A 17,472-nucleotide genomic window follows, 5' to 3' on the forward strand; every position below is an offset into this window, starting at 1 on the left:
AGCGTTGTGAGAGAAAACAAGCTACATCCAAATAGATGCCTTGCTATTGCAGAAGCTGGTTAAAGAAGTTATACAACCAAGTGCGAGATATTGGCTAAGGAATCTGTACAACAGCACTTCTTGAACTCTTGCACAATTGTTTCTAAAACAGCATTAGCAGCTTCTTTCCCTCTATTCACAGATCTTTGGCTCCGGTATGATGCAAATAAAAACATTTCTTGTGTAAACAGAAACTTCCCTAAGCTCAGTTGTTCCTAGTTAGTGTTTCCAAAATTCTTACTTGCCTCATTTGCTTTCATTTAAGTGTTTTCCATATGACAGAGAGGCTTCCAGACAGCAGCTTTCCCTCCTTGCATTTTCCCTGCTTAGTTCTCATAATGTATGTTCTCCACCCCTACCATGCTACAAGAGAGCCAGCTTGGTGTAGTGGTTAGGAGTGCGGACTTCTAATCTGGCGAGCCAGGTTTCAATCTGCACTCCCCCACATGCAACCAGCTGGGTGACCTTGGGCTTGCCACAGCACTAAGAAAACTGATCTGAAGGAGCAGGAAGATCAGGGCTCTCTCAGCCTCACCTACCCCACAGGGTGTCTGTTGTGGGGAGAGGATAGGGAAGGCGACTGTAAGCCACTTTGAGCCTCCTTCAGGTAGAGAAAAGTGGCATATAAGAACCAACTCTTCTTCTACAAGGAGCTTTTCTTAAGAATACTGATAAAGGTCATACTGATATAATTATCATCATAGCACATAAAAAGACGAGTGCCCTTCCAATGACACTCCAAGCCTCTGATTGACTCTCACTGGGGGACTTCTCCCTAGCAGTCCCCCACTGATGACCAATCAGACCAATCCCAGCCCCCCCCCCGATCCTCCTCTTCCTTTGTGCCACTTCCCAGCACTTGATATGGGGGGGGGGGGGAAGCCAGCAGGAGGTAAGATGTGGAGCTGAAGATGGCTGTCCAGCTGCACGTGGCCATGATGCACTCACCAGCCTCCTTGCTGCCAGGAGGGTGGGGAGGGCTGTCCAATTGCCCTCTGCCCTCCCACCCTTCTATGGCCCATTTTCAAAATGGACTTTGCTACTAGTAGCATTTTAAAAATACAAGTGGGAATCCAGAAAGACTTGCAGGAGGCATCTCATTTTCCCCTCGCTCATTATTTTCTGTGAAAGCCCCCATAACCTCCTTCCTTCTTTTTCTCCTTCCCACCCAACAGCAACCCTTAATTTATCTGCTCCCCTGTCTTCATCTTTGCCTCCCCCCACACCAGCAACCTAGGGAAACTATAGGCCAGTTGTATGGTGTTGGCCACTGGGCTAGAGCCAATTGCATGGGAAGAAAACATCAAGGACTTGTGAAGAGCACCGAAGGATGCCAACTCTGGGTTAGGAAATACCTGGAGACTTTGGGGGTGGAGCCAGGATTGAGCAGGATTTGGGGCAGGGAGGGACCTCAGTGGAATATAATGTCCACCCTCCAAAGCAGCCATTTTTCTCAAGGAAACTGAATCCCCATCCTGACCCTGCTTCCTCTATCCCTCCTCCTGGCAACCCCCATATCCTCTCCCCTTTCCCTGCTTCATTCTCTCCTCAGCCATTCGCCAACCTACCTTTTATCTGCTTCCCATCTTCAGCTATATATCCTATTTATTTACTTCATTTATACCCCAGTAATCTCCACAGCTGGGACCAAAACAGCTCATATTATTCTTTCCTCTTTTCGGATCCTCATAAGAGGGTTCCCAGCTCAGGGTTGGGAAATATCTGGAGAATGGAGCCTCAAGAGAGCAAGCACCTCACTTTCCAAAGCAGCTATTTTCTTCAAGTGAACTGATCTCTGTCCGCCTGATGAGAATAGCTTCTTTGGAGGGTGAACTCTGGTATTACATCTAGCTGAGGCCCTCCTCAGACTCCTCAAATTTCCAGAAATTTTGCAGCCTGGTACTGGCTGAGGCCCCTCTCAAACACAAACCCTGCCCTTCTCAGACCCCCTCAAATCTCCAAAAATTTCGCAGCCTGGAACTGGCAACTCCACCAAGGCCTGGCCCCAATGAGTTTTTCCTCAAAGACCAAAACAGCTCTGTAAAGGACCCTGCCCCCTCCCTCCAGCTTTTACTCAATGAAGCTGTAGCCACAGCCACTGACGGAATCCCTTACTTAAAGCTACAGTTGCTATATTTTTAACTCCCCGGTTATTACTATTTTTAATTCAGGTTTTCCTGCAAGCCTGTAATATTTTTTTTTCAGATCTGTAGAACGATCCGTATTGTCATTCACAGGTTCAGTCACCTGACTTGAGTATTTCCAGATCTGGCCGACTCCACTTAGAATACAAGATGCCGATTTCTGTTTTGTTTTCAAACCCCCAAAGAAGCTGCCTTGCTGGTACCTGAAAGGAGACACGCTGCTTTATTTAAAACACCCCCTGCCTTATCTCTTGCCTGTTCCCCATTGGCCGGATAGAGCCATCCTTCCTGCTGATATCAGTCACGCTCTCACACAGGCTGCCGCTGCAGCAGCTGCTGCTGTTGCAGCTGCAGAGACCAGGCACGAGCTGTAGATACGCACACGGCTCCAGTGGAGCAAAGCCAGCCCTCGAGAAAGCCCTGGGCTGAGGTGGGAGGAGAAGCCACGACTCAGCCCTGCGTCTTCCTACCGGCGCCGCGATCCCCAGAGCAGCGCAGCGGGGCTAGGACAGTAAGGCGGAGAGCGCGAGCGAGGCGAGCCTTGTTTACCCATCTGGGGAGGAAACGTTTTAAAGCCTTTGTCTTTGGAAATCAGCAGCACTGAGCAGCTCTGCTTTGGCGGCCGGTGCTGCTGACAGTCACGTTGCGGGGTTTCTGCAGTACTTTCCCCTTTTTGTCCGACGCTCCAGGAACTAGAGCTACAAATCATCATCATCATCGCCAATTTGTTTATTAAATCCCAGTCCCCACGGCTGTCTTTCCATTCATCATGTTGGCGTTTGGCGCCTGAGTCTCCTTTGTGCAAAAAAAAAAAAAAAAAGGGGGGGGGAACAATCACATGATCCCCGTTTGAAGACGAGGAACAAGATCGAAGGAACTGCGCTGTTTCCCGTTTTGGTGGGTCAGCTTTCTGGATGGTGGCCAGGGCGGCGGTTTCTGCAGACGTCGCCAAGCCCACCTTTTAGTAACGGGGAGCTGCTGTAGAACGCGGTTTGAATTTTATTTCGTTTCTGCCACATCCGGGGAGCAGAAAGCGTCACGTTTCTCTTCAGTGGCGACTCAGCATCGAGTGTGTAGGAATATGCTCATGAAGGAGTACCGGATCTGCATGCCTTTGACAGTCGAAGAGGTAAGTGCGGGCTCTCTCTAGCGGGTCTTCTCCCGAAGGCGAAGCGAGTGCAAACGTGAAGCGTACAGATATACTTCTGAGGGGACTGATTCGAGTTGAAATTATTTGTTTGCCCTACCGAAGAGAGCTTCAGTTCCGCTCATAAAAACATGCGTCGCTAATCTCGAATTGTTCTTTAAGAATCCTCTTCTTTCTTAATATTTGATTTTTTAAATTAAGTTTTGTGATGAAAAGTAAAATTTTTAATCTACCCATTCCAGTCTTGAGATGTTTGGTAATGCGCATACCTTAGGTATATCCCTGTATACAGTACTGCCTTATAAAAAAAAATTAAGTTTTCAAAACAAGTGACAGTGAAACCATAAAACTGAATATAGTGTTCATATTTTTATTAGTGGGATGAAACAGGTTTAGTTAGCTATTATATTGGCTATGTTTTATTCTATTTTTATTATTTTATTTGGGGGAAAGTTATACTGTTGGATGTATAGGGGCTCTCCACCTCCCCTCTTACAAGCAGAGAAGCCCATAGTGTCTTAAATTTTGAATGTGAATCTCAGGATGATACAAGATACTTCTTTCATGGCAATTAAGACAACTCATAAAGTTTCTTTTCCGCTTTATCTTTTGCCAATGTGCAAAATACATTTTTAACATGTCTATAATCCACAAGGGGGAGCTTTGAATACATTTTTTCAATAAACCATTGTTCTTCCTTGTGTCTGTTCTTTGTGATAATTCACAGAATAGAGGTAAGAAAACTTATTGAATTATCTGCTGCAACTATATTTTTAGTTTTAAAAAATTAATTATGTCATACATTCTTATATTGCAAAAGATGTTTGGACTGTTATGACTTTTTGTGCTGTTGGTACCAAAGTAGCAAGATACGCTGATAACAAATATCACATTTTGTGTGTAATGGTAAAGTAGAAATGCAAGCTTTGCATTTGTATATAATTATTAGATATCCTACTTCAGGGTATCTGAAAGATATCTGTGATATCATTTGGTTCCTATGGCATGTGCTGGATGTTGCATGAATCATGCCTTCACCAAACTGAAGCCCTGGTGCTGAAAACAGCCTTGCAAATATTATGGGTTAAATGTTCTTTTTAAAAAAGTGTTAGCCTTGGAAGTACAGAAGCTGTTCACAAGTCCTCCATGTTTCTCAATTAAGGGGGAAATTCTGTTCAAACAAATTACAAAGATGATCGGATTCTAATGGTAACAAGAGAAAGAAATTTTACTTATATAAACAGAAGCACATTTTACACAACACATTAGTGTAGGTATATTTAATTTATTGTGAACAAAATAATTTCAAAAGAGGTTAACTCTCTACAGCTATAAAGGCCAAGTGAGAGAGAGAAGAATATAGGTTCTATATAAGATGAAACAGGAGACAAATCAATGGTTATGGAGGCTCAACTTCTAATCTAACTCAGGAGAAGGCGGGGCCAATTGCCAAGTGTACCCAAGCAGAGAATTCCTTTAATGCTTCCCCTCCCAAATCTTCTTGTATGCCGAATTACAATCCAACACCCCTTTGTAACACCACATGTAAGAGTTCTAAAGTTTTAACTGCTCATATTTTTCAAATCTCTCTTGGTAAAGGATTGGCCATAATCTTTTCTGTCAAACAGTATTCCATCTTTCTTATACCCCTTCTCAGTTAGGTCACACACTAAGTGAAACCTCACATAAATATGTTTAGTGTGTGTAGCCATTTGTTTCTGTTTGACCCATTATGCACGGGGGGGAATAACGCACATTCGGGGTGGAATGGCGGCGACTAAAATCACCGATAATGCACGGTCCCAGCTTTGGTGCATGCCGCCGAAAAAGGCGCATTAGCGAAACGCGGAAGAAAGCGCAGCTTCCGGGTGACCGGGGCGCAACCAGAGGCAGCGCCGGGATCACCGCGTGCATAATCAGTTACTCTGGGTTTTGCCGCCATTGCGCCCCTTCCCGTGCATAACTGGTGTCGCGTCTTCCCCCTCCGCGTTTTCCATGTGACCTGAAATCGCCGTTTCGGTGGCCGTGCATAATGGGCCTTTGAGAGATCTTAATGCAGCTCTGATTGTCTTTTTTAATGGTTGGGTTAGCCTCTAAAGTCCTCTAGTACCGGTCTAACCAGAAGTCCTCTTCATGCTTGTGAAGATTCTATATATTCAGACCCTCTGGAAGACAAACTTATTTTAAAATCAGAGTCCAGTAGCACCTTTAAGACCAACAAAGACTTAAAAGTGCTACTGGACTCTGATTTTATTGTGCTACTTAAGACCAACACAGCTACCCATTTGAATCTAAACTTATTTTAGTTTGCTTTCCAGTGGCCCAGGATATTGGTCCACTTGTGGATTTATAATCTAAACTATCTCCTGCCCAATCTGCATATGTGTACTAATTTTGCCTTACTGATGGAGAGCAATTTTAGTTTCAAATCTAGTTCTTTTTATACAGCCCCCCTTTTTATTACAACTCATTCTTTCATGCTGGGTATACTTGTCTTTCTACTAAGAATCCCAACAGTAGTTGCAATATTGGGTCTGCTAGTAGTGTTTAGAAGTTTTCCTAGAGTATTTTTGTATGAAGGCATAAGCTCACATTTCAGTGTTCTTAATAAAGTTAGCTTCCATAGTTTCTCTGTCAATAAAATGACAGGAAACAGAAGGGAAGTTAATTGCTTTCAAGCATTCCCATCCCATCCCATTGATAGCTCCCACAAGCACCCAGTACTTAAGGCTTGGATATACAAATGCTTCTAGTCAGCAGAGAACCATCAAGGAGACATCTCTCGCCCAGGGAGGAATGTGACACCTTAAAGGGGACCACCGAGACTTGGGGATGCTAAATGACTAAATGCATCTCTTCCTTGGAGGAATATATAGGAAGGAAAAGCTGGGAAAGAGAAAAAATTACCTATAAGGGAGTGGGCAGAAGAAAGTAATACATTCCCTGGACACTGGGGGATTGAGGTCCTTTCGGCAAGGCCATTCAACAGGTCCATTTTGCAGGGTTCATCTTTGTGGATAACATCTGGATCGTTGCCATTGCCACAAGAGCCTAATAAAGAGCTGCTAGCTTTTAGATTGCTATAACTTTTAAATGTGAAGAGCTTGCCATAGAATAAGACCACATGAGGCATACATTGAGCTGAGGGCACCAGTATGTTTGCATCATGTGTTTATATTTCTGGCTCAGTCCAGTGCTGCATAGATAATGTGTGTGACCTTTTCTTCTTTGATAAATCCTTTTGTTTATTTTTACACAAGACCTGGAGAGGCTGCAGGCAGCTTTAGGGTGGTATGTCCCTGGCCATGTGGCTCGGTCATCTAGGGGTGAGGCGCCCTCCCAGAGATCCCCAAGGCCTGGGGGCTTGAAGCCCCTGGGCAGGGAACTCATTGGCAGGGGCAGCTTTCATGTGGAAGGGATCTGCAGCCTCCAAGCCTCAGAGGGAAGTGGAAGGAGGAGGGGTGATCAGGGGTAGGGGACGGAAGGCAATTGGCTGGCCACTAGACAGACAGGCAAACCAGTTGGAGTAGGAGGCACTCAGGGGTGGGACAGGTGCCCTGAGTGGGTGTTAAGCCGTAAGACCATGATCATCCTCCAGGCCCTTACCAGAAATATTGTGGAACAGATAAAGAGAAACATAAGATACAAATGGAACATCAAAAACATAATATAAAAGGATTTACCCATGCAACCAGCAGAGAGTATAGGAAGCTATACCAAGGGGCTTTTCAAACACCTTCAAAATCGCACAATGGTTGCCAATTGAAAACGCTACTGATTTGCCATTATGCACAACGTCGTTGACAATCTGCCACACACCTGAAACCGATCCGCAAAAAGCGCTTCGTTGTAGCGCTTTCAGGGAAATCCCCAAAAGTGGATTCACCCTCCGGAAAGCGCTACACTCCTGCAACCAATCTGCAACACTAGCGGGAAAGTTCTGTGCGTTACCATTGTTGTGGTTTCTACAAAGTCCCTCCCCCTGGCTCTCTCCTCTGATCTTCCGGAGAAGCGATCGCCATTTTTTTTTCTCCGAGCGAGCGAAGTTCAACCCACCAGCAAGCCTGTTTAGAGGCATCCCCGGCTTCAGTCCCTCCCCAGAGCTGTTTAGTCACTAAGCACAAACAACAGAGAAGCCCGTTTGCTGATGTATTTTCCCTTTATTTTTTACACTGTTTTCAGCCGAAAATCGGGCCCGTGAGGGGGGGGGGTTCACTTGGGGGGAGCGTGGCAACGATGAAACGACAGCTCAAACACACCTGCCAGCTGATGGGTCTCTCCGTTGCAACGAATCAACACATATTAGTTGCAATGGGTGTGTTTAAAAAAAAAAAAAACTTTCTTAAAGGGAAAGGGGCTGTTTGGGAGCATGCTAACGGCTGCCCATTGGCTGCTTGACGGCCAGGGGCGGGACGAGCTCGGCAATAGCGCTTCCTTTCTAGCGATTTTTGCTGAGACCGGAAGCTTGTGGGAAACGATAGAAACGCAACTGGATTCCACTACAAAGTCAGGTATGCATAATGACGAATTGCACTATTTTAAATGGCGATTTTTCGTTCAGCAAACAATTTGCTACAAGGATCCTGGTGCGGAAAGCCCCCAAAAGTTTCTCATACCTTTCTAAGACATTAATATGGAAGCAGAATGCAGGGAAATTTAAAGGAGGCAAAACTGCTAACAGGTGTGATATTAGCTGAATCCAATCTATGCTCACCGTAAAGAGACAGTCCTTATAGCTTACAACAGTGTAAGTTACAGAAAGCAACTTAATTCTAAAGAACTATTAAGTCACTATGATCTTAAGAACTTTTCAGTCAGCAATTCAGCATTGCAGACAAGTGCTAGAAGTGGTGGCCCACTTACTGGGAAATAGTCTGACCAGATGGTAGCAGTAGAAATACCAGAAAAATGAGGAAAACCCCCTCTTAGAGTCGAACAGGCTTGGGAGAGTAGTGCATTACCAGGCAGAGACTGATGCCTCAGAGTTGTGTGACAGAAACTAGCACAGTTTGTTTGCTGTCTTGTTCTTCCCTTCAGTTTCCTTTCATGGAGTGCTATTTAAAACTTCTTGGCTTGCTTAAACTGTAATTCACTGTGATGTCCAGTCAGCAAAACTCCCCTTTTTTTGCTGCAGCCCAAAATTCCCCTTGGAATGCTGCTCCTGGGTGACAGGGGAGCCCCCCAAAGAACAAAACTGGTGGGGAGCGGAACCAGAGGCTTGCAACAGAAGGAGAAATCATTTAAAATTATCATCCCCCTTTCTATTCATGGAAATCTATTTCATCCTAGGCAAAGGTTTCTACTATTTATTTATTTAGATTTTTATACCGCCCTTTTCCTACAGCTCTGAGCGGTTTACAGAAACATTTCAGAACATTTACATGGAACAGTAGCAGTATCAATATAACAATATAACAACAATAACATACCAACTAGAACTAGAACAGCATTTCGACAACAATAACTTTGACACACCCTTGGTAGGTTCGACCTCTCAGTCTGGGGTGGGGGGGACCTGTAGATGCTATGGGTCAGTCAGCCTCAAGCAAATGCCTGGCAGAAGAGCTCCTTTTTGCAGGCCCTGCGGAATTGTGGAAGTTTGGGCAGGGCCCTAATCTCTTCAGGGAGCTCATTCCACCAGGTGGGGGCCAGGACTGAAAAGGCCCTGGCCCTTGTTGAGGTCCTACACACTTCTTTGGGGCCAGGGATTCACAGCTAGTTGGAAATGGCGGAGCATAGAGCTGTGGGTATAGGCAGGGAGGTGGTCTCTCAGATACACTGGGCCCAGACTGCGTATGGCCTTAAAGGTGATTACCAAAACCTTAAGCTTAATCTGGAATTCAACTGGGAGCCACCCAAGTTCTCTGATATTAAAAAACAAATACATAGTCCCAGAGGGGATAGCTGTGTTATCCTGTTGTGGAGAAAATAAACAGAAATCATGTAGCACCTTGATGACTAACAACATTTATTCTAGCATAAGCTTTTGTGGGCTAGAACTCATTTCTTCACAAGCAGTAGACATTATGTAGACACTTTCTGAAGAAGATCCACTCATTGCATCTAATGAAGTGGGCTGTAATCCACAAAAATTTATGCTGGAATAAAATGTAGTCTTTCTAGTGCCACAAGACTGCTGTCTATTTAAATTTACAATCCAATGAACAAAACTTGAACTACGGTGAATTACTGTAAGAAACTTTGTACATCAGATGACCCCACATGATATTAAGGTATATCTTGTTCTTTTATTGTAAAAAAATAAAAACATACAAATTTAACTGATAAGGCCACCATGATGGATAAACGAAGTCCAATATGGAAAACTTCCAAAGTTCACACCTTTACAACTTTATTTTGTCACACCTTTGGGGATTCACTGGTTCTGTATTCAGCACTTGTCATAAATAGCACTAGTTCCGTATTCAGCACTTCTAATAAATAGTCCAGGCTAGCCCAGTCTACAGATCTCAGAAGCTAATCAGGGTCAGCACTGACTTGTATTTAGATGGGAGATCTCCAAGGAATACTAGGGTTGTGATGCAGAGGTTTGCCTTGAAAACTCCATGTGGAAAGTATAAGTCAGATGTGACATGATGGCAAAATAAATAAATATTTAAAGAAAGAGAAAACTCCTAATATATGGGCTGTATAAACTGTATATGGATTCTTCCTTGTGGTAATTATACAGGCTTATTTCTTTAGTTAATCAGAACTCAAAAATATTTATGTCTATCCTGGCCTGGAGGATAGTTATCCTTGGCAATCTGTACTCTTTGACCTGGTTGGGTTTATGCTGTACTGACCAATATTTACTAATACAAGAATTATTGTGATCATCAATGCAGCCAGAGACTCCAGCCGCATTTTAAACAATTCCTTTCTCTTTGGCTAAAATATTTTTTGACCGTGTAATGTGGTCTGCCTGAAATATCTCCTTTAAAAAAATTTGAGGCTTATTTTCGAGACATAAGCCTGACCAACATGAGGATCCAGAGGACAGTTTTAAAGTGGGTGTCCTCCTTCCTCCAAGGCTGAGGACAGACAGTGGTGATTGGAGAGCACCAATTGCCCCACTGTGAATTTAAACGTGGAGTCCTACAAGAGTTGATCCTCTCCCCAACACTATTCAACATCTTTATGCGTCTTTTCACCTAGTTGGTCCAGAGTCACGGCCTGGGATGTCACCAATATGCCGATGACACTCAGCTCTATTTCCTGATGGCTGGTCAGGCTGATGACCCCCCCCCCCCCCGAATCCTTGGGCAGATGCCTGGAGGCTGTAGTGGAATGGTTCCAGTGCATGAAGCTTAACCCCTCGAAGATGGATGTCCTTTGGATAGATGGGAAAGGGCCAGATCAGGAAGTACAACTCCCCAGTCTGAATGGAATGCTACTCAACAGAAACACTCAGGAATCTGGGTGTCATTCTTGACGCTTCCCTAAATGTGGAAGCCCACATCATGAAAGTAGCACAGCTGGCATTTTCCCATCTTCACCAAGCTAAACTATTAGCACCCTATCTGGCCCCAGAACACCTTGCCACAGTGAGCCATGCAACAATCACCTCTAGACTGGACTGCTGCAACTCTGTCTACATGGGCCTTCCCTTATCCCTGCTTCAGAGACTGCGATTGGTGCAAAATGCAACTGCTCGTGTCCTCACCCAAACCTCATGGAGGGCCCACATTACCCCGATCCTCCAGCAGCTGCACTGGCTACCAGTCACATAGCAGATCAGGTTTAAGGTGCTGACACTTACCTTCAAGGCCAGGGTCAGGGTCCTGCATACCTCAAGGATTGTCTGTCTGCATATATTCCCCAAAGAGTGACTCGCTCTATCCATTCTAACAACCTGGTAATTCCTGTCCCCAAATAAGTCTGCCTGGCTTCAACCAGAACTAGAACCTTCTCAGCCATAGGCCCCAACCTGGTGGAAGGAGCTCCCCAAGTTGGAGCTCATCCGACAGGCTTTCAGGTGAGGCCAGTGATGGGGGCTTTCCTGCAACAGTCCTATACTAGGCAACCTAACATCCACTTGCCCCCGACTGTTGCTTCTATCCCTTAAATTGTTCAAGATTATCCATATGTTGTGCTGTTAACTGTATCTTTCTTGTTCATGTTGTTCAGTGTTCCATGTACCTTTCTCACTCCCCCACTGGTTATTTGTACACTGCCTCGAAACATCACAGAGAGGGGTGGTATATAAATTATATGAATAAATAAAATAAAACAAACTAGATCTGTAGGTTATAAGGCTTTAATTTTTGTAAATAACCAAAAACTTTCCAGGGTTTCATTTGTTTCAAGGCGTTCTCAGTTCTGTCAGTAATGAGAGAGAAAATGTACTTGTATGTTGGTACCCCATTATTTATTTATTTATTTATTTATTTATCATACTTTTATACCGCCCTCCCCGGAGGCTCAGGGCGGTTTACATTATAACAGAGAACCATACATAAAACAGTCTGTAGAACATGTACACCAATAACCAACAATTGCAACCAAACACAACACAGTATAACAATAAACAATCATAACACAAACAGGTCCAGGGCTTGTTGATGGGATTCTGAGGGGGGTGGCTTATTGATTGAATTCTGAGGGGGGGGTGGGGGGGAGCAGGGGCCCTTGGTCGCTGTAGATTACATCTGGTCTCGGCCAAATGCCTGGTGGAGGAGCTCCTTTTTGCAGGCCCTGCGGAACTGTTTAAGCTCCGTCATATAGCTCTGAGAAATAATTTCAGTGATTTGAATCCCAACCTTTTAAATTGTGGAGGCGATTTCCATTTGTGGAAGAAGAAAGTGATGCAATCTTCAGCAATTCCCTCTCACACTGCTCACCCCACTTCTCTCCTATTGCATGACCTGGGGGGCCATTGACACCCAAGGGGTAATTTTAGGTGGTACAGCAGTCTGCAATGGAAGGGGAAGGATTGCATCATCCTGCACAACTCTACTGGATAGTATCGGCTGCAATATCTGCAACAGTTCCAAAATAAAAAATCTCCTTTTTTGCTGATGTTACTGTACGGTACACAACTAAACCTTCTGTTCTTTCTGAAAATATATCTGAATTAGAAAAATGTACAGTTCTCTTTAAATGTACCAGTTACAGTAAATGGGAAGTAATAATTAAAGTGCCTGAAGATATTAAAAACAGTTTATAATCTCTCTCAAGCATCTCAAATGGGTCCCCTGGTACACCGAGGAGCTTCGCAGTAAGAAACAGGAGCTGAGACAGCTAGAGTAAGTTTTGAGGAAGACTCATGACGAAGCCTTGAGAACATCTTACAGAATGCAGATGAAGGCCTATGAGATGGCGGTGAAGTCAGTAAAACGCAATTTTTACTTGGCTACCATCGCATCTGCAGGCTCACGTCCAGCTCAGTTGTTTAGGATAGTTTGATCTCTCACTGCTCTGGTAGAAGGGCAACAAAACTGTAGCCAATTGGATATCAGCTGTGAGGCATTTGAGTCATTTTGCAGACAAAATCTCAACACTCCTCCAACCTTAGATACAGAAAGTGAACTAGAGCCCCCTTGGCCATCTTTGGAGAAAACACTGAGTAACTTCAGATGACTCATGCTGACTGAAGTGGACAGGATGCTAGCAATAGGGTGGCCAACCACATGCCCACTAGACCCCCACCCATCGTGGCTTCTAAAAACAGCTGATATAATGATAAAGGGCCCCTTCCGGGAGATAATCAACCTATCTCTCACAATGGGAGAATTCCCGGAGGGATTGGAAGAGGCATCTTTAGACCCGCAAAAGCCTGATGCAAACCAATTAACAGCATTCCTGGAAGAAGCTTCAGTCCTAGACCCATTCCAGCCTGGTCATGGGGTAGAGACAGCGCTAGTCACCCTGACGGACTATCTCCATCACCAGTTAGACCGAGGTGAGTCGTCACTGCTGATACTACTAGACCTCTCGGCAGTGTTCAACACAGTCAATCATGAGCTTTTAGCTCGCCGCCTCATTGATGCCGGAATATGAGGGACTGCCCTCCAATGGCTGATCTCCTTCCTCCGAGGTCATGGACAGAGGGTTGCAATAGGAGAGAAAACATCAAACTGCCAACAACGGAAATAGATATTGGGGCTCTTTGTGTTAGTTTGTCAGTTATTACCTTTTGCTTATGCAATAATCTTAACACAGCCCACGGCGCCGCAGAATAAATATAGCCGTAAGGGCTTAGGGGAAGGAGTTAGGGCGGGCTCTGTCCGGGATGAGGAAGGGTGCCGATTGGCCCCTTCCTCTGGACAGACCATTGGCTGGGATTGGCCCGGCCGATTCCCGCCCTTCCGACAAGGGAGCAACTGCGAGCCGCAGTGCCGAGGGCTCCCTTGCCTAGCGCCCGCTGTATTCTTATTACAGCGGGCTTGATTACTAGTACTTTTATAATTTGAAACTTAATTTTTGTGTTTCCTTTTTACTTCTGTGACAACTTAGTTTGTTGAAAGTTTACCATTTCTTTTTTGTATTATGTTTATATGTTTTTTTATCAGGATTGCTGCATACTTCTATTTGCTGGAACATTACGTTTACTCTTTTGTTCTTGGTGATAAATCATATATTTTATGTGTTCTATAGCTTAAAAATATATTTTCAAATAATGTGTTCGGGGTCTGTATGATGTTGCCTTATTATACATGAGAGTAACAAATGATTTATAGTATATCCTAGGCAAAAGCCAATAGACAAGGGGGTCTGAGTCATGAAAGCCCATGCTGAATTCAATTTCGTTGTCTTTTTAAGGTGCTATCTGATTTCTGTGTAGCTTTACTATCCCCCTGAAATAGAAGTCAAGAGAACTGCTGGCTAAACTACTATACCACTGATTCTCACGCAGCGTGTAGGAGCTAATGTATGCCTTGAAAAATTAAGCTGCTGCTGTTGCCACTTAAAGACCCAGTGGTAATTCAATCTCTGTCCCAAATAAAATCATAAAATGAAACACAGCGTCCCTTGTCTGATTTCACTCAAAAGAAGTTTGAAGTTGATTAGCTCATTAATAATTCCTAATTACTGATGAATTGTAAACTTTAATAATGATGATGAAGACTGATTCAAGTAGGTAGCCATGTTGGTCTGAAGCAACAGAACAAAATTCAACTGTAGTGGCATCTTAAAGGCCAACAAAGTTTTATTCAAGGTATAAGCTTCTTCAGATACATTGAAGTGGAAGTTACCCCTCCATACATTTAGAAGGTGAACAGCAAATTAGCTTACAACATAATGAAGATATTTAACAGATGGAAGGACCAAACAGGAAAAATGTGTTTAGCTTATGTTCCCCATTTGTTTGGATTTAATTTTTTTATTCCATTGGTATCTTCGTTGGGCCTGTATTCACACACACACACATACACACACTCATGAATAAAAATCTTGCAAAGAATTAGAATTGAAATTGATTATATACTCTCTCACAGAACATAGGAACAAAATACTGTTTCTTCATTTAAAAAATGAAGTAAAACACTAATGATGGTAGAAAGTACTGCCAGACATAGGCAACTTATGTTAACCCTGTAGGGATTTCAAGGCAAGAGACATTCAATGATGGTTTGTCATTGCTTGCCTCTGTGGATTGATAGTACCAATAGCCTCCAGCTTTCAAGATAACATGGAGAAGCCTTTCAGCTTGGCAAACTCCTCTGCCTTTTTTTGCTCATTACTTCATGTTAGTGGCTTACAGAAGCAAGAGCATAATGAAATAGATTTAGAAACCTATTGTGCTAATTGCATTTTGTATTTTAATTTGCTCCATTGCTGAGATGCAGCACAATTTTGAACTACTCAATACTAGATGTAACCGACATTTATTTATTTGATTTATATCCTGCTGTTCTCGGAGACCGGCTCGCAGTGGGTTACAGAAAACTTTGGACACTCGATTGTGAGTCCCTGGGCTTCAAAGTTTTCTGTCTTTGCCAGTATTCAGATTGTAACAAAAATAATGCTACTTCATGTTCGCCATCTTTGTAGGCACCACATAACTTCACTTGACCATTGGAGGAGGTTTTAGGGAGACTCACTAGCTATTCTACCTTGAATCTTTGATCTGTCTTGTTTAAGTTTTGCTAAATCCAAACAGTTATTTGTGTGTAATTGACTTCGTCACTAACCTCACCCTCACAAAGAACAGATTTATAGGTAGGAGAGAATTTTCTTGTGAGATGATATCATATAAGGAGTGTGAACTAAGGCTATCTTCTGATTCCTTAATCTTGATTAAGAGGGTAAGGCACAATCCATAAGTGTCTAAGGAAGGCTTATTGTTATCTCATCACAGTTGTAACATAAATAGGCATATCAATTCTGTGTTCATTTCATGTAAGATTTTGTAGCATTTTTCAATCAAAGGAGAAAATAGTAACATACATGTTTCTGTATAGCTAATGGTGTTTATCGTTCTTTAAGTGCTTAGCACAAATCCTTATCACTTGAACAAATTAGTTGGCTGGAATCCAAATGTGCAATGAGGATGGTGAACTGAAAAGCAAAGCCTTATATGGATTTGCCTTCATGGCCTTTAAGAATCTGAACAAGCCTGGTTAAACAAACCAATCTGATCTTTCTGGAGCACTTGTATCTGGATACGTCAAAAGGCTTTCATGAGTGGATGACCTCAAACTGACCTTAAAAAGTGTACAAGCTGACTATGCAAGGCTGCTACCATACATACCCCTACAGAAATACAGATTTATACATGGAGTGGTTATTAGAACAACAATGTGGAACTTGGAAGGCTGCTGTGCTTTAAAATGGAAAGAGAACACCTCTCCTGTTTTCATACCCCGTTCACTCAAGTCATGTATACAGCAGGAATCAAGATGCATTTCATGGAATATATGTGGTCTCTCAATTAAATTTCCTGGAAATACTATGCACTACTGTGGAAGAAGCATGAAAGGATTTAGTGTTCAAACATTCTGTACATTGGACACAAGTAGGTACTACAGTTCTAAAACTTAGTGTTATCTGCACAATTTCATCTCTTCATATAAAATATATTAGTGGATTTGACATTCCCACATATTTGTTTTTAATTTAATTATATATCACTTTGGTGAAGACCTATCCAAGGCATTTAACAATACACATTGGATCCAGCAATCTTCAGTGAAAGATGCTGACAGTTATCACACAGAGCTGGAAGAGACCACAAAGGGCCATCTAGTTCAGCCCCCCAACCTCTTGGGGACTTGGAAATCACACATTCCTGACAGATGCTCATTCACTCATCTCCTAAAAACTTCAAATGAAGAAGACGCCACCGTCCTCCAATGCAGCATCTTCCATCTATAAACAGCTCTGTTAGAGATTACTAGTATTTAAGTGGAACCTCCTTTCCTGTAGTTTGAACCCTTTGTTCCTAGTCCTTGTCTTTTGTTGGTTATGGCCCAATTTTCCAATCTATCCAGATCTTCTTGAATAGTACTCCTTTCGACTGGAATATTAACCACCCAACCCAATTTAGTTTCATCTTCAAATTTGACCAATGTAACCTCTATGCCTCATCCACATCATTAATGGGAATGTTAAACAATACCAGCCCCAGCACGGAACCCTGCAATACACTGCTGGTAACCTCCCTCCAAGATGAAGATGAACCACTGCTGAGCACCCTTTGGGTTCTATCAGCCAATTACAATTCCATTTGATTGTGATCTTATCCTTCCATGTTTTTATTCACTTTCTCACAAATATATCATTGGGAACCTTATCAAAGGCCTTACTAAAATCAGAATAGACTGTCCACTGCATTTCCTACATCTACTAAACTAGTACTCTGTCAAACCAAGAAATGATTAGTCCGGCAGAACTTTTCCCTGAGAAATCCATGTTGACTTTTATATATATATATATATACAGTATTTGCTGGCGTATAAGACTACTTTTCTCCCCTGAAAAACATGCCTCCAAGTGGTGGGGTCGTCCTATATGCCGGGTGCACTTCAGCTGGGATAGACATAGCTGCCCATAGTGGCCCATAGTACTGTAATGTAATGTAACAAACTCTATATTTTGAGTGGAAATGTTGAGGGGTCGTCTTATACGCCCAGTCGTCTTATACGCCGGCAAATACGGGTATATATATGTATGTATGTATATATGTATAAGAAATCC

The 17,472-nt window shown here is 43.1% G+C and overlaps 1 protein-coding gene across 1 annotated transcript in view; it reads left to right on the forward strand.

The window, feature by feature from the left end:
• Positions 1–2,453: 2,453 nt before the first annotated feature.
• Positions 2,454–17,472, forward strand: part of PITPNC1 (phosphatidylinositol transfer protein cytoplasmic 1) — a 116,992-nt gene continuing 101,973 nt past the window's right edge. The window contains exon 1 of the mRNA XM_077328420.1: positions 2,454–3,312. Within this exon, the coding sequence (XP_077184535.1) occupies positions 3,265–3,312 (48 nt within the window). The 5' untranslated portion in view covers positions 2,454–3,264. The remainder of the gene's footprint in view (positions 3,313–17,472) is intronic.

The sequence above is a fragment of the Paroedura picta genome, chromosome 3 (assembly GCF_049243985.1).
Source record: "Paroedura picta isolate Pp20150507F chromosome 3, Ppicta_v3.0, whole genome shotgun sequence".
Classification (NCBI taxonomy): domain Eukaryota; kingdom Metazoa; phylum Chordata; class Lepidosauria; order Squamata; family Gekkonidae; genus Paroedura; species Paroedura picta.